The following is an 18,827-nucleotide window of genomic DNA, read 5'->3' as shown; positions in this document are numbered from 1 at the left end:
TGCTGCAAGGGCCACCAGCCATGATAAATCAGCTGTAGCAGGTCATATGCATTAATTTCTATTCTCTCCTCCCATATTTTTGTGATCTATTGTCACAGTGCTCTACAAAATACATATGCATTAACCCAAACGCAAATTTTAGGGATGCCACATTTATCTTGTTTTACCAGCAGAACCTTAGTAAATTTGGAAAAATGCCATTTGTCTCGTTAGGGCCAAGAAAAGCCCTGCAATAAGGCCCTAAATTTGCCTTTTCAGTAAACTCGTATGCCCACCAGTCCACAGCACCCTTTTGAAGTGAGTCTCCGTTTTACGAATCATAATATAAAGCCTCTAATTCCGATTTGCCTTTTCATGCTCTTCTGTTACTTTTGTCACAGACTGAAACACTGAAACCTTTTTCTCAGACCCATCATAATTATAAATATATTCTATTGCACAATACTAAGTAGTTTTGAGAACTAGCTCCTTTAGTTCAATATTGTTTAATTTGTCATATAACTTAATTGACTTAAAAATAAACCAGTTGCTATTCAGTTAGCGTGAATACAAGCAGAGGCATTTTGGATTACAAAACATGGACATGGACAAAAAACATAAAGATGCAAGTACTCGGTGTAACAAAAGTGAATCCAATGTAAGAATATTACATATGGACATTTGAAATTTTCAGTGATTTATTTGGTGATCTGAGGTGAAAGTTGAAAGGGTATATGATTTTTTAAAATCTTAAAATAAACAAGATAGCATAAACGGTTCAAAGCCCTGACCCTTGCCTACACTGCTGCCAACAGGACAGCCCCCATCTACTTGCAGGACATGACTCGATTCTATGTGCCTGCTCGACCACTCCGCTCCACCCTAGCTCCCCAGTGGTGGAACGAACTACCCGTCCCTCTCCGAACATCCCCCTCACTACCCATCTTCCGCCGTGGCCTGAAGACTCATCTCTTCAGACTATACCTAGACTAACCACCACCATGCTGTATATTTCACTCTAAATCTCTCCCCCCCCCCCCCCCTCCTTTTTCATGACACTTGTTACATGTTGCCCCATCCCAGCACTTTTTGGTAATTTGTATTTGTCCTAATACTGTAGCTTATTCTTCTGCCTAGTTGGTTTTGCAGAGGTTAGGTCTGAATAGTGTTCACTGTGTGAACTAAACTGTGTTCTTGGATAGAAATAGCTGTACAAAATAAGTATTGTACCTTACTGAACCTGTGTTTAGCAGTTGTCTATGACCATGAAATGCACTTTTTGTACGTCGCTTTGGATAAAAGCAAATCTGCTAAATAAATGTAATGTAAATGTAATGTAATGCAACTGTAGAAAGTATAAAATAAGTTTATGATGTGGTTTAGGGTGTAATAACCAATTGGCGGTGGGGGAAGCCTTTTTTGTTTTACCGCCATTTATTACCCTGAGTGCTGATAAAGGACTGAGAGCCATTATTGACCAGAAATTAGTGTGTTGCAGGTGCTGAGTTCAAATTTGTGGAGTGTTTGTAGCCATTTTTTCATAAATTGTGGATCTTTGTTTTATGACAGCCCATACCACTAGGGGTCAGGAGGGTTAGTGCTACAGCATATTAAAAATATGTGATCTTTGAGATTAAATGCAATTTATTTCTTGACACTACTGTATTGCAATATTGTGTTTCCAGAAATGCAATAAATCTGTTAAAACACTGACTTGAAATCTGTGTGCTTGCATCAGAAACTGAGGTTGTTTTGAACTACAAATACTAATACGTTGGGCAAAAATGTTTCCTAAGCAGGGCAGTTACACCAAATGGCCACAAGATGTCAGGATAAGAACAGAAATGAAGTACATGCTATATGACCGAACGTATCTAGGACAATCAAATTCCAGATGATTCTGTGCTTCCCCAACATTTTGGGGATGGCCCTTTTCTGTTTCAGCATGACAATGCTCACGGGCACACAACAAGGTCGATATAGAAACGGTTTTGTCGAGAACGGAGAGTAAGAACTGGACTGGCCTGTACAGAGCCCTGGCTTCACTACAAATCAACTGTTCTGACTCAAGAAGCTCACTGTTGCATCATTTTCAAGTGGGAATTAGGCTACAAGCTTTCCATCAGTACAGTGGTCTAAAATCCAGTGGGGTCCAGAAATATCCAAAATCTCTCCAAAAATAAGTAAAATTCTTTTTGCCCATTATAAAGCATATAAATGAGCCCCTTATGAAGGTTTAAGATGAAACATTGATATCAGATTAAAAAATAATGCAAAAATATTGTCACACAATGCAATGTACCTAAATGTGTAGTAATTAATTATTGTATGTATTTCTATACTCTGTACTCTCAATATGTTTTTTTGTATAGGTATGGGACGACATGAAAACAATTTTCAACCGTCCACCATGTTTTGGCAATATTACAACTCTTATGTCATCACTGTTGCATGCATCACAAAAACTACTAAACTACCAACAAACTTTCACATTACAGTGTGAAATAACCTCTTTATAAAATACCACAAACCTATTTAAAGACACTCAATTTCAAATATAACTTAAATAACCGAAATAGTTTGATCAGTAATACTTACATAGCAATGATGAAATCTTATCTGTGTTCAGTAGATAGAGACAGAGACAGTAAATCAATGATACAGTTCTATCCACTTCCATTTTACTCCAGAAAACGAGGTCTATCAGCAAACATACGGCTTAGCTATGCCCAGAAGTAATAGTATTTTCCAAGAAATTACAAAAAATCGACGTTTCATCAGGTGCAGCGTCTTTTACTACTACCACAGAGTGAATGCGTAAGTGAATGCGATGATAAGAAAACCTTCGGTTACGGTGACATATAAAACGCTATTCCAAAAGCAAAATTAGACACGTTATACATCATTGGAAAGCTTATACTCTCACCTACTGAATAAATGAATTGTCAATAAAGCTAGACTGTACTAAAAAGTGCAACAATGGCATCCCTTTTGAGACTGAGTGGTCATCAATCTGTTTGTGAAATATACGTGCATTTGTTATGCCTGGGTACCTTCCAAATAGTTGTGCATAATAGCGCATGTGGTGTTTACGGTGTTGCGCCCTTTTTAGTACAGTCTGGCTTGATTGACAATTTATTTATTCAGTAGGTGACAGTATAAGCTTTCTAACGATGTATAACATGCCTATTTTTGCTTTTGGAATAGCGTTTTAAATTTCAGTGTAGCCAGAAATTTTCTTATCAGAGCATTCACTTACTTATTAGGCTATTACTATTGTAGACTTCTAAGCATAGCTAAGTCATATGTTTGCTGATAGACCTAGGTGACATCGTTTTCTGGTGTAAGACAGAAGCAGAGAGAACTGCATCATTGATTTACTGTCTCTGTCTCTATCTACTGAACACATAAGATTTCATCATTGCTTACTGCTCATAATATATTGGTTATATATGTTATTTTTGAAATTAAGTCTTTAAATATGTTAGTGGTATTTTATAATGAGGATATTTCACGCTGTAATGTAAGCGTTTCTTAGTAGTTTAGTAGTTATTGTGATGCATGCAACAGTTATGACATGAGAGTTGGAACATTGCCAAAACGTGGTGGACGGTTGAAAATGATTTTCTGTCGTCCTGTCCCCATATAAGAAAACATTACATACTGTAGAGTACAGAAATACATACAAGAGTTAATTATTACACATTTAGATACTGCATCGCATTGTGTACCAATGTTTTTGCATAATTTTAAAATCATCTATCAATGTTTCATCTTAAACCTTCATTAGGGGCTCATTTATATGCTTCATAATGGACAAAAAGCATTTTATTCATTTTAATCTAAGTTAGTATTGTAAATGGTCAAATGCCTTGCTTCATTTAAGCCATTTTTCAAGTCTCTGTGGTGTTCACATCTGGAGTTATAAAGCTTTAAATAGGGTACCCCCGAAATGGGCAAGGATTGGCCAGATTTGGCATGTGTGCTAAGGGGTTAATTGGTGCTTGCAGTTATTATTATTATTATTATTATTATTATTGCTCTCTCTGAGGGGATATTATGGGTAGGAGCCATAATAATAATGGGTACGAGTGAATAAAGAGCATAACTGTAGCATCACACAATTAAATAAATTAGATCAAAGCATGTGAAATAATATTGTTTAATGGCGGAGTTGTAACAGCCTGCAACTCTACAATTGCTCAAAGAGCAATGGGACACCGAGTAGTTTTCACAAAAGCATGAATTTGTGAATTGGGAAAGTGTATTACTATTGTTAAACCTGCCAAATATAAACAAACACTAAATAGTAAGAAATGATAGGGGATTAAACAATAAAATATATTAAACTTCAGCACTTGAAAACAAAAGGAACCTTTGCACTTACCTCGCACATTAGCAGCATTTACATTTTTTTTAAATGTAGAAACAAGCTGTTTTATCGGCCTGAGATTAGGTTTTTCTGAGAAAGAAATAAATGTGAAGTAACACTGACTGAGACTTTGGGCTTGCTGAATTCACAAATAAATTTTTTTTTTTTTAAAGCCATTTTGACAAATAAACGGTTGTGCAACACCAGCTATCAACTTTAACTGCTGTACTCACCACAGGCACCTCCTCTCCGTCCCCAGCTGTAAAACCTCCAGGATCAGCTTCAGCTTTAAATAAGAAGAGAGATAATTACACCTGATCATTACATCTGATATAAAGGACTATGTGATTGATAAATGTGTGTGTATGTGATTCAGTGGCGGGCCGTGTATTTTACACCTAGGTCTTCAGTGCTATCCTCCCGCAATTAAACCGCCTTCGAATAACCTCACCATGACACTAGGGCTATAGGCTATTGTCATTCGACGGAACCACCCCATATTCACAGTGACAGTAACCTTTATCGAGTGGAATAAAGTGATTTAACACAAGGCTCAACACCTATGAGACGTACAATACACTAATTGCAGAGACATGAATACAACGTGAAAAAAAAAGAATACAACGTGACTGAAACCATCAAGGATGTACCACTATTACGCAGTATGACAGGATGCTGCATCACAAATAAACATCGCATACCAAAGAAACAAGTGGTGTGCAAAACTTTCCTTTAAACTAATCATTGATCTCAAACTGTTTTAATTAATTTTCAGTGATTAACAAGCATGCAAACGATCTGACAAATCAACTGGAAAGTGACACACACATCTGATTAGTCCGATCATTGGCACGCTTGATAATAAAGGAAAATTAATGAAAACAGGTTGAGATCAATGATTATTTTAAAGGAAAGTTTTGCACCCCACCAATTATCAGCTCACCAGTCGCCGGTAAATTGTAAGATCACTGTCGAGTCCAACTGCCTTTAATTTTGTCTCGATAATCGTTTGTTTTACTACCGGTTTCGCAGTTTTCCCTAGCCAAGTTGCAGCAGCATGTTTTGCCACTCAGTCCGACTGAGGGGTTCGTATTCCGGTGGGAAAGTGACGTCAGTGCATACCCTCTAACTGGCCCTCCGATCACACCACACGAAAATGCTGACGTAGGCGGCTAGGAAGGCCAGCTAGACTCGAAATATGATTGGTTAAAGAACATGACAATCAACAACATCGTCCATAGAGACAGAGCGAAATTAAGTTCCGCCCACACCGGAGGGGAAAACAATTCATCGCTCTCCATTGACTTTGTATTGCGTGAAGGTGCCTCCTTGTCACTTTTATCTGCTAGCAAACAACAGAAAAATGCCTAAAAGCTGGTGTGTGGTGGGATGCACTACCAACTGGATAAAGAACCAGAACTAAGTTTTTATGAGCTGCCGAACCAAAAAACCTGTCCTAACATTGGAGTCTAGTGGCGTGTCAGCTAGCAAGCTAGCTACAGGCTACAGTACATTACTGTCATTCGAAATAAGTTGGAGCTACAGGCATTTTGTTAGCGTTTCAGCCCTTGGTTGCATATTATGGCGCCGATTGTTTTCCCCTCCGGTGGGCGTGGTTTTCATAATATGACGCGTTGCGCTCTGTCTCAATTTGCTTTAACAGCAGAGGGGATTCACTCGAAATTCTGAAGACCTCAGGGTAGATTTTTCACCCGGAGACAGCACAGGTGGAAAATCTGATTGGATAAAAGCTCTAATTTATATGAGCTGCACTGGAAGCAGCGCAACTGAGGGAGAGAGTAGCAATGAAAGACGTTAATATACTGATGGGAACGAACTTTGTAGAATACATACAGCATTAATGAAAATATTGGATTGGATTTGCCAACTTTAGACTAGGTTAAGCACAGGTGGAAAATCTGATTGGATAAAAGCTCTAATTTATATGAGCTGCACTGGAAGCAGCGCAACTGAGGGAGAGAGTAGCAATGAAAGACGTTAATATACTGATGGGAACGAACTTTGTAGAATACATACAGCATTAATGAAAATATTGGATTGGATTTGCCAACTTTAGACTAGGTTAAGTTATCCTATAAGCTACTAGCCCACAAGCAAGCTAGTCTAGCTAATTATGGTTAACGATAATTAATGACAATAGCCTCTTTGTCAAGCAAGACAACTTACAAACAGGCAATGTTTGAAGCATGTCGCTAAGATGAGTGATGTTGTAAGTGTCCCCTTTTCTTTAGTAATGCCAAGGACAGTAGTCCGTTTGTTTTAAATGGGTGGTAGTGGCAAGCTGCTAATTTTAAAAATGCAAAAAAAAAATTAAAAAATGCAGTAGCCTGCTTTTGCATGTTATTGATTACTCAGAACGTAAAAAGGGAAATAGGACATGAGAAGAAACACTGAAAAAAGGATTGGTTGACATTTAATTGTTTTCGTTAGTAATGTTTACTTAATTGCTGTTAAAACCAAACAAGTGTTTCCGCTATATTGCTGGGCTTACATTGGTTACTTCAGAGAAAAAATATGTTTATCTTTTCAGTTTACCATTAGGTTTGATATTTATTTATTAATGTTCATTTATTTTATTTATTTGTTTATAATATTGCATGTGCTTTGTGTTTAGTTATTCCTGTTCCTGGAATAAAGGTAAAAACATTGAAGACTAAACTGTATGGAATGTCTGTGTGAAATGCTCTTGTAGTGTTGTGGGGGATACTATCTGTAGAGCATGAACATGTCTGGATAAGTTTATTGGGTCCAAAAATGAATGACGTATTACTAGGGTTGAGCCGAATACTCGGATGAAACGAGTATCCGCTACGGATAATGTACTTTTTACGAGCACGAGTACCATCCGAGTAAAATGTGTCAATTGTCAAATTGTCAAATGTGTGCAATTCTCAGATTCGGATCAACACATTATTCTCACCATAGCTAAACACACATTTACTGGACATTCACACGTAAGCACATATTACTGATTACAAATGGACATTTCTAGCTTCTAGCTTGCTACAGTAGGGCTAACTAGCCAGTTAACTAGCTGCTACAGTGGGCTAACTAGCCAGTTAGCTAGCGACTACATGATATAAGCATGTACTTGTATTTCCTAACATTTAGCAATCTCATACACACACTCTACTATCATCATTGACATCCTAGAATTCTTATGCATCTGTACTGTACTAATGCAATATCACTTTTGTGCAAATTTAGACGTCGTCGCAGATAGACAACATTGTCCATTATGTCATGGGCTCTTGAGATCGGTTAAAAAGCCAAAATAGTCGCAAGTCTCTGTGTAGGACTCATGTCTTGCTTGCAAAGCACTTGTTAGTTTGTCAATTATGACTAAAAATACCTCCACACGAAACTTCTCAGCTTAAATGAGAATGTGGTCAGGTGCACTGCTCTCCGTTTTCTCTTCGCCTGCCGAGTTACCACAGACCTGTATTACTGTGTTCCTCCCATTTCCTTGGCCTGCGTCTCCAGGTCTCCAAACTGGTCGCGTAAACCTGCCACAAATCTGACAGTGATCGCAGCATATCCACAGCCGTAACGAGATCCACATCTACCTTCTGGAGGATAGTACTCGTTGTCTGAATTCTTTGTAATACTTTATTCACAATATACACAAGAAAGCTGTCTCTAATCGGTTCATTTTGTTAGCCACAGAGCGCGCCTCGTCACACGTGACAGCATTCTGAGAATCATCATCTGATATGTTTATTAGTGGATTCAATATATTTTTATAGTTTACACAGAGGGCTTGGGTGGCCTGGGCGTGAGCGGCCCATCTCATATCCGACAGTCCCTTTAAAGTCTCTATGCATTTGTTAACATTGGGCTCAAGTCCATCCATCATAACTTTCCATCAGCGGGGTGATCCCGAGAAAAAATTGAAGAGTGACTGAACAGATCTGAAAAATGTGGTTGTTTCAGAGCAGCAATCTACACTGTTCACTCTGACTAAATTGAGTGAGTGGGCTGCATAAGGTATCCACCCAGCCAAAGGATTTACTTCTAGAATACGGCCCAGATGAGCATTGCAGTTCGATGAGACTGGCTTGACTCATGCTCTTCAGTCCGACAAGAAGCATGTTTCCAATCAGAAAACCCAGATTGAGAAAAGGCAGATGGTGTCCCACCGAAAATCAGACAAAAAAAGCTATATACATTGCCAGTTGTTGGATAATAAATTAACCACTCACAGGTAACACTCTCCCCATTACGCAGATTATGCAAAGTCTTACTCAATTGTCTCTTCTGATTTTTATATACGATCGTTCTGATGCTGTGAATGCTATGTCTTTATTTTGACATGTCAAGGATGCTTTTATTCCTTTGCTCACCCAATAGCTACGCAAGTTTTCGGTAACGGGTCCCCAAAAAGCTACATCAGTGGATGTGGCTCCACATGTTGCATCTTTCCTCCCGACCGTGGCTCCTGCACCTGCTAGCGGAGTAGTTTCGTCAGCAGCACTGGCAGTGCTGATGTTATCAGTGTCTTCGGAGCCGGGTTCCAGAGAAGGTGTACTCGATGCTAACAGGGTTGATGTCGTGGCTGTGCCATCTCTGCCTGGTGACGGCGGTATAGTTTCCAGAGAAGGCAGCCAGGTTGACTGAGTTGGTGTGGCGGGACTTGGGTTAGCATCTGCATCATCGTCAGCGTCAGGCCATGTGTCAGGGAAGGGATCATTGTTGATGTCGGAGTCTGCATCGGTTGCTGTTAAGTAATCATCCGTCGATGTTTTGAAGAAAGAAGTAAGCTTCGGTATTTTACTGAGAACTTCTTCGTTTCTTGCTTTTTGTTGTTGTTTTCTTGCTCTTTTTTGCGCCCCACTCTCAAATTTTCTGCTTGACGACATGTTTGTTTGTTTTAATAATTTTGATGATGACACAAGAATTCTCGCGACAACATATTTTGTACGCTTACGTTGGTTAGATTAGCGGCAGTATATCGCGAGACTTGCAGCAATCCTGCGGGTACGTATATATGTCAAAACGAATTAAAAATTTGTAAAAAAAGAAAAAAAAAACATTCCCCTCACTGCTCCCCCTAGTGGCGGAGGCCCGGGACTGCAGCCCATGTAGCCCATTGGATAAACGCGGCCTTGGTGCCGACCACTAGGGGCTTTGCTAAGACATTAAAATACCAACTTCCGGCTATGCCCCGTCCACTTCCGGTTTGAGCCCCGCCTATTCTGAGTACGGACACGGATATGGATAATTTTGTTGGTTGAACAGATACAGATACAGATAATGGTGTACTCGCTCATCCCTACGTATTACTTTAAGGAATTATGTTTCAGAAGACCCAAAACAGGGCCCATATTATGAACATAGTGTGTGATTATGAACACGGTGTCGTATGGCAATATCAGGATGAAAATAGTGGGGATGGTACGTGGGGGGTGGAGGGTGCCCTTTTTTCAACTGCCCCTGCCCCCAAAATGTCTGTGCACAGCCCTGCCTCTGGAGAAGCATCTATATTGGCAAACCCCCCCCCCCCCCCAAGACCATATCTAAGACTAGAAACAGGATGGTTATATGTAATAAAATGAATAACCACTTTTTGGTTGTTCTCCCGTCTTGATACTACTCCAGTGCTCACTGACCTTTTGTTACATTACATTACATTACATTTATTTGGAAGGCGCTTTTATCCAAAGGGTACGTACAAAAAGTGCATTTCATGGTCATAGACAACTGCTAAACACAGGTAAAGGATTGTTTTAAAGGATGCTTAGTCTTTCACACACACCCTAGCCCATAGGGACATTTAATAATATATATCACAATAAATATATCACATTTTTGGTCTTACAATTGATCGCCTTTTATATCAGTCTTTTTCACCTGTATGTGGATGGTTGAAAAACTACACAAAGGTGAAATTGCACTGACACAGGAACCATTTTCGTCTGGCATCTTGTCCAAGGTACCTGTCTTCCGTGGGGGCAAATCTGCCCTGACCAACCTGTCTTTTTAATTTTGTTGTCTCTTCAAAAGTTGTGGCAGAAAAATGTCAGTTTCAATTATGTGCCAATGTTTCTTAATTTATTTAAATTTCACCACCAGGGGTGATGCATGTAACAGGATGTGTGGGAGAAGAATTACTCTGGGTGGTATCACAAACACTTTCTGCCTAATGTTTAGCTTGTTGTAGCCAATCCTCTCCGTATCCTCTATCTCTAAACCCTTCTAAAAGATTGTTGGCTTGTCATCATATCATTCATCTGATTTGCAAATCCTGTGGACCCTATATACACCATAGGGGGGTCTAGAGTCTGTGGTTTGGTTTACTGAATGGCAGAGATCTGAGGGCCTACTCAGCACAAACAGTTTCAAAGTTCTAGCTGAGATTGTACTTAAAGAAAACTACAAATCCTGGTACATGCATCAGATGTTACTCCCCCTTGGTGATGAATTCAAAAAAATTAAGAAACACTAGTAAGTTACTGAACCTGATATTGTTCCACCACAACTGGTTTTTAACTTTGCACCCTAAGGGGTTCTTGGCCGTTTTTCATTACCTTTATTTATTTATTTATTTTACAGTTTTTTACATGGTCATTAAAAAGAAGCCCCAGGTATTGCATACCAGTTTTAGCAGAAGTCTCTTGGCTACCCAAATCTACCAAAAATTCTACTTCCAGGAGTTTGATAATCAGATATAACAGTTCAAAGTAAAAAAAATTCATTTTATGAAAAAAATATGTTTTTGTAATGTATTTCCAAAAGTACATGTCACCACTCAATAAAAACATCCTGCAATGAAAGTCTAGGGTGTATGTAGAACCCACAACAAATATCATGTCAACAGAACTTACCATTGCCTTAAAATATGGCATTATGTACATGAAGTGCCAGGTGCCTAAGAGAGCCTAGCACCAGAAGAACTCAGGACCTAAACATGTTGATGTAAATGTTTTTATTCCGAAAGCACATTTGAAATACAAAAAAAAAATTAATATAACGCACACCCAAGGACTGTATACCATAAATAAAAATAAAATAAAATATATTTAACTGATAAAAATGATTAAATAATTGTTACACAGAATGAAACACAATATTGCAAAAAAAGTTCCAAAAGAGCTTCACTGCAAGATTGCCAAATTACATGTTCCACATCACAAAACATGCCCTGACTTTGCGGATACATAGGGTTACCCCACAGGGCACACATTCCCTTAGTGTCTTGCCGTTTGCCTTGCCGGTAGCACAACTTACAGCGTTTTCAGCTGCATTGTCTGGACTTGACCAGACTGAGGTCTAGAATCTGTGACACCAAGCTGTTCTGTGATGAGCTTTCGCCTCTATTGCCAAAGTGTGAGTCCTTTTATGCCTTGTGTCTTGCTGTCCTTTGTGAACAGCAGGAATGAATTCACTACAGCAATGTCCAAGAAATGAAAAAAGAAGGTCTTGTACCATTTGTAGGTCTTCCTCTTTACACTGTAGCTATGGATCCGCTGATATGATCAATCAACACCACTAAAGAATTTATTGTAGTCTTTCACAGCTGCAGGTATATGGTAATCACGGATTTCCCATGTTCATTTTGAGTCCGCTGGCTTCTAGGCACAATGTCCCCTGCATAAGCCTTATGCAGGGTGGAGCATATGCAAACTTCTTTTGTTTCCAGCCATTTCAAACAACAGTGGGCCCTTCCTTATCCACCTCAGACTGCCTGGTGCAGATATTTTGGAAAGTTTATTTTCCTGTGTGGCCGGAAATCCAATCTTGTTTTCACGGATGGTTCAACAGGCTCCAAACTTCATCTTGAAAAGGTCAGTGAAAAGCCCTGGACTGGTATAGACGTTATCACAATACAGGTGATAACCATAGCAAAGGTAATTGTTGTTCAGGAGTTTCATAACTGAGTCATAAGTGAGGCCACAACCAGTCTGATAAATGTCTGCCTATGGCCTGTGTACACAGGTGTAGCCGTAAGAAGCAGCTAATACAAACAATTTTAAGCCCCATTTGGTGGGCTTGTTCTTGATGTTTCATCCCTATTTTGACTTTTGTATGCACCATCCTCTCATCAATTGAAAGTTGTTGCCAGGGATAATAATAGGCCTTTGTGGCAAACACGCCTGCCACAGGCCACCGAAGTGGCTTTCCTTGGGGCCCTCCAGCACAGAGACACAGGGAGATGATGTTAAAACAGTCCACATTTATTCCACGAGGGTTTGGCAAGATGGTATAGCCAAATGAGCAGATGTAAAAACCCTGTCATGACAGAGAGCTGCCTGGTGTGGGTGGGGATGGCAGATTTAACCTGTGCGCAGTGATTACCTCACTACGCACAGGTGCAGCCACTCCTGTTCCTGGGTCCAATTAGCCTGGCCAATTATCTAATTCTTCACCAATTATCCAATTGGCCAGGTCTAATTAGCTCGACCCAGGGCAGGTGTGGCTGCTTAAACCAGCCATCCCCACACCACATACCCCCAACGCCAAACTGAGGCCTGGGAGAATCACTGGCCGAAGCCTACCCCCCCCCCACCCCTGCACTCCCAACAAAGCAAGACAAATAAAAATAAAAACTCTAAACACGCTACAAAAATTAAAAAAAAAAAAAGTCAGGGTGGGTGGCCCCGGAACAGTCCAGTACATGCGATGACCCTCCTTCGGACGACAAGGCAGCCCTTCTTCCTCCTCCCTCCTGGAGCACGGGAAGTCCTGGGCTGCTCTGCTGGCTGGTGGGGGCGTCACCGGCTTGGGCTGTTCCAGGGGCTGTGGTGGGGTGGCTGGGCTGGTGGGCTGGTGGACTGGCCTTGTGGTGCTGGGGATCAGGAACCCTCGTGGCTGTGGTGGCCGCCAGTCGGCTCTGCTGGCGGGCGGCTGCAGGCTTATCCCCTCATGGGCTCCGGGCAAACCAACCAGGCCAAAACAAAGAACTAAAAACGACCAAACGGACGAGAAAGGAAGCAAAACGGCGCGGCCACCGCTCGTGCGCCGCCCGTGGCTGACCCGCCTTCCCGGCCAAGTCCAGCTCACGGCGCGACCACCTCTCGTGCACCGCCCGTCGCTGACCTGCCTCCTCGGCCAGGTGCATCTCCTCAGCATCCCAGCTGAGGATTGCCTCCTTCCCCTCCCTGGTCATCTTCCGCTCCCCATTTTTGGCCCGGAGGATCCGCCCGAAGCCCTGTCGGGAACACCTCAGCCGCCCCTCCTCCAGTGTGCTTCCTGGCTGGCCCTCCTGTGCCTCTTTGCTGTGCCGGAGGAGCCCCACGTTGGGCGCCACTGTGGCAAACACGCCTGCCACAGGCCACCGAAGTGGCTTTCCTTGGGGCCCTCCAGCACAGAGACACAGGGAGAAGATGTTAAAACAGTCCACATTTATTCCACGAGGGTTTGGCAAGATGGTATAGCCAAATGAGCAGATGTAAAAACCCTGTCATGACAGAGAGCTGCCTGGTGTGGGTGGGGATGGCAGATTTAACCTGTGCGCAGTGATTACCTCACTACGCACAGGTGCAGCCACTCCTGTTCCTGGGTCCAATTAGCCTGGCCAATTATCTAATTCTTCACCAATTATCCAATTGGCCAGGTCTAATTAGCTCGACCCAGGGCAGGTGTGGCTGCTTAAACCAGCCATCCCCACACCACAGCCTTGCATGAGGTTTTCATACTGTCAATCATAGGCCTGATCCTGGTGAGCCTGTCATATATGAGAGTTCTCATGTTGCGGTCATTTATTTTGTCAGTGTTTGGGTCACTTAGGTGCAGGCTCCAGCTAAGGGCTTAAAATCTGTCCCTTGACATGATTTTCCTTGTGAAAGGAATCTGCCAAACATTATCTGTCCTCCAGTAATCCTGGACCATGGGAGATTTTATACCCATAAATAACAATGCCACAAAAATTCAATAGGTCCTGCAAGGTAACAGGCACCAAAGTATTTTTTTTCCTTTGTATTTTGCACTTGGGCATGTTTGTATGTTGTATTATTGCAGAGGGTTGCAAGCACATCTCTGGACAGAAAAGGCTGGGACATTTACATAATACTGCACATAAATGCTGTACCCAATTGGGAACCTAGGATGTGTGTACGAATAAAGTTGTGCATTACTGGTTCAGAGTCACTATCTCCCTCTTAGCTGTGGGATTGGGAGTGAATGACCTTGCAGGTAAAGGTGTAAATGGTTCTGTGCTGGATGTGGGGAGGTTGGGGTGGTTGCTCTTCTGGGGAACGGTGAAGCAGCACTCTTTTTTTCTGATGGCGGGAGGACGAGGAGGTGGGGGGCTGGTGGGGGGGATAAATGCTCTTTCTTTGGTTCCGAACTTTCCTCTTAAGCTGGCAGTATACTCAGTAAGAAGACAGAACTTCAGGATTAAGAACCACGGCGAACATGTCCACAAATACTGTTGTCGGTATACTCAGTGAGAACACCGCACTGTTTAAAGTCACTCCACGCCGCTGAGGCGTGAATAATTATGAATAATTACGAGGCAGCTATTAACCGGGGCCGGAATCTCGCCCAGACCTCCGTCTCGCGACTACGCCATGGATGTATAAAGAGAAGGGCTACGTGAGATCACAACACAAAACAAAAAGTTTAAAGTGTTTAAAGTGGCTTCAGTTTATCTAGCTATGCAAAAGAAGGAAAAAATGCGGAATATAGACGAGGGGGTCCACTTTCTCTTATTTCCGAATGTGTACTAGGCATTTTGATTACTTGCTGAAACGAGTAGCACCATTCATCAAATATGCGGGAACTCACAGAATTCCCATCTCTACAGAAGAGAGATTGGTGTTGACTCTCCGTACATTAGCATGTGAAGTCTGCCCTCTGAACTCTCAACCGTGACATAACCAACCATGTGATATTTGGACCAATAGCTGCGAGGGGGAGGTCGGAGAACAAGAAAGAAGTTTTCCAAAAGTTCTCCCTGGAGGCCGTCGCACACTGCACCGTACGAACACACAACACCGCGTCTTTTTGTTCTTCAGTTGTTCTCATTGCTTAGTTTTGCTCAAAAAGTTCTACTTCTTACGAAGTATACTGCCTACTTTAGTCCTCTGATATGTTCCATAATAAACTACACAGAAAACAAAAATATTACATTTTAGCAAAAAAAATAAAAAAGTTAACTTCTCCATGAAAATAATACAGAAATATGTAACGTTTCACTGGGATTCTTTCTATGAGGAGCTCCTGATTGCAACGAGCGGTATATACTTTGCTTTCCTAGGGAGAAATGAAACATAAAATCAATTATTATTATTTACATATTTACACCACATGCGCACACACACACACACACGCACACACACACACCTTTTCCCCTTGGCTGTGACTCTCAGGAAGTGTCTGTATTACAGGGGGGCAGAGGAGGTTGAAGGCACTGCTTTTGCGGTAAGCAGTGGATTGATGTTTTGTTAGCAGTTCCCTGACGAAGAAAAGGTGTCAGTCACACATGCCATTCCATTGTTCAGATAGGCAGAAAATGCTCATTTCATAGTGAGAAACTGCTTCTGTCTACACAAGAAAGGTTGTTACAGTACGGTAGTAATGGCAAGATGCAGTTTACATGTGTACGTCATTGTTTTATAGCTGCATATTTTCACATGCAGAGAAACGCAAATACTATCAATAACAAAAACAGTTTAGCAGTTTCTCAGCAAAATGACTGATCTGAAGAATAAACAAACTCACCCGATATCATCTTCAACTGTATTCATGCCAAAGAAAAAACTGTCATCCCAAAAGTGCGCTCTCTTTTGCAGAACTGGAATCCTTGTCACTGGATGCAAGAATAGCTTCAAGTACTTTTTTAGCTTCCATGTGGCTCTTGAAACACCTTGTAGCAGCCAATAATGTAATAACTACCGTTAATGTAATAACTGCCATAACGTAATAATTTTTCCGTTCTTAATGTAATAAAAGTCAATAATGTAATAACTGACCATTAATGTAATACATTTTCTGAACCAATAACGTAATAACTTTTTGCATATAATGTAATAAGTTATTACGAATACAAAGACCACCATTTCTTTTCATGAAAAATGTCATCTTTAATTAAATGTATTTAAATAACTTTTTCAAGCAAACTGTTTCAACCACACTATTATAGCTATTCAGCACTCTCTCTCTCTATGTATATATACCAAACCTGACTCCTGAAAGGTTACATGAAAATGTATTACCAAATCAGAATCCTTGCCCTATTGACATCCCTGGCTATTTGAATACAGTCATGACAAGCTCAACAAAGAGTCTAAAACCGAAGCAAATGATATCTATAGTTCATTCTTTTTTGTTTTTGCCATTTTCTCCTATTTTAGTCGTTATACCAATTCTCTGTGTGTATCACGGTCCTGGTCGATGCGCTATCCTCTGTTCGTCTGGGGAGGGTGTAGACTACCACATGCCTCTGATACATGTAGAGTCGCCAACTGCTTCTTTTCACCTGACAATGAGGCAGAGGTGGGAGTAAGTCACACTTGTACAAGTCACAAGCAAGTCTCAAGTCTTAACCTTCAAGTCTCAAGCAAGTCCCATGTCACTGTGTTCAGACTCAAGCAAGTCATGTCGAGTCACTAGTAAACATCAAGCAAGACAAGTCAAGTCATTGCTCAGGTCAAGCAAGTCACAAGTCAAGTCACCATGAAAGAAGTGCTTAAAACAAGAGAGAAAGGGGCACAATGGCAAGCCATGTCATGGGAAAACTGCACCTGTTAGTGAGTTAGTTAGTTTCTACAACTAGGGATGGGCATGGTTAGGATTTTATCAATACCAATACCACTATTGATACTGCTTATCAATACCAATACTTATCAATACTCTTATCGATACTTCCTAATTTGGAGTGCAAAATACATGTTGTTAAAAGAATTATCAGTACTACTTTTATATTAGTTTGGGCAAAAAATATTTAACAAAATAGTTCTGTTGAAAAAATGAAACGTATTGTTTTCTCAGACAAAACATGATGCTGGGACCAATTGGTATAGATACTGTAAATGTAATGTGTATCAAGAGAATGTTTAGTTCTTTAAAAAAGGGACGGTAAACCATCCTTCATTATTATGAAAACTGAAAGATGTGATACCAAAGTTATCTTTGTATGTCATGTTATGTACTATATTTTACAGGTTAGAATTTTGCATTAAGAGGTTGAAAGTTGAGCATAAGGGATAATAGTGCCAGTGTGGTTGAAGAAGTTATTTAAATACACTTGATTAAAGATTATATTTTTCATGGAAAGAAGGTCTTTTTTATTTGAGAACACAGCATCTTCAAAGAGGTATAGATTTCATATTATACAACATAAGAGTAATTGTCTGTGTTTGCAAACATGTGTGCTCCCACTTAATTTGGTACTCAAATGGCAAAGGAGTATAAGGCAGGGCTGGAGATAAGTCTAACCATCAAGTTACACAAATAATTAATTCCTAGAGAGAGAGAAGGTTTGTGTATGTGTGTTTTCTCAGAGTTAGGACTAAGATTCAGGGGTCAGGATTGGCCTGGTTTTTGAGCAGCTATTTGAAAGAAGCAACAGTAAGGGTAGGCCTAAGTGTTATGGAAGTCTGACACTTGATAATAAATAAAACTTATACATAGTGATACTAAAGTATATTATTACATTATCGGCTCCTATTATTACATTATTGGTCAGTTATTACGATATCGACTTTTATTACATTAAGAACGGAAAAATTATTACGTTATTGGCAGTTATTACATTAACGGTAATTATTACATTATTGGCAGTTATTACATTAACGGTAATTATTACATTATTGGCTGTTACACACCTCTTTGGTGCAATTTCAAAACAAATTAAAACTGCAAAAAAAGACTTTTTCACAAGTTTCTGTGCCATGAATGAGTATAGTATGTCAGCAAGTGACGCTTTTCTTTACTCAGCTGACATGAATTTTGAGTGTTTTGTTGACATGACTAAGCACCTAGATCGCACCGGAATGGCTCCAGATACACGTCACTCAAAGTTCAGACCTTCCCCTCATTGATAAAAAAAAGAAAACTGAGTAAGCTTTGGAAATAACAGAGATATTTGTTAACAATGAATGGTAGTGATTTATGACACCAACTTCCATCAAGCGAGTTCAAGGAGTTAAGAGACAACAAAATTTAAAAGACAGGTTGGTCAGGGCAGATTTGCTCCCACAGGTACCTTGTTGGAAAGATACAAGATGGAAATTACAAGTGTGGTTCCTGTGCTCAGTGCAATTTCACCTAAAGTTCTTTTTCAATCATCCGCATACGCATAACAGATTAACCCTCTTATAGCCCAATGGTCATGAAATTAGACGCCGGCATCTAAAAATGACATGGTCTGAACAGAGATTAAATAATAAAAGAAACAGCAAGGCAGTCCCCTTCCCAAAAAGAGGGCTGAAACTGACACTACGCATTGATGATCACAGTGTTTTAGAATGCAATAACTGTCCTCAATAAGTGAAACAACTGTTAATACTACAGT

At 40.5% G+C, this 18,827-nt stretch overlaps 1 protein-coding gene across 4 annotated transcripts in view; it reads right to left on the bottom strand.

The window, feature by feature from the left end:
- The window catches only part of LOC135233787 (myopalladin), a 269,112-nt gene that overhangs the window by 129,106 nt on the left and 121,179 nt on the right, over nucleotides 1–18,827 (bottom strand). For all 4 annotated transcript variants that reach the window (XM_064297674.1, XM_064297676.1, XM_064297678.1 and 1 more), the window contains one exon: nucleotides 4,585–4,637. In XM_064297674.1, coding sequence (XP_064153744.1) covers nucleotides 4,585–4,637 — 53 coding nt within the window. The remainder of the gene's footprint in view (nucleotides 1–4,584; nucleotides 4,638–18,827) is intronic.

The sequence above is a fragment of the Anguilla rostrata genome, chromosome 10 (genome assembly GCF_018555375.3).
Source record: "Anguilla rostrata isolate EN2019 chromosome 10, ASM1855537v3, whole genome shotgun sequence".
Lineage (NCBI taxonomy): Eukaryota > Metazoa > Chordata > Actinopteri > Anguilliformes > Anguillidae > Anguilla > Anguilla rostrata.
The sequence above is the reverse complement of the archived record's forward strand: the minus strand, read 5'-3'. Positions and strand labels throughout refer to the sequence as shown.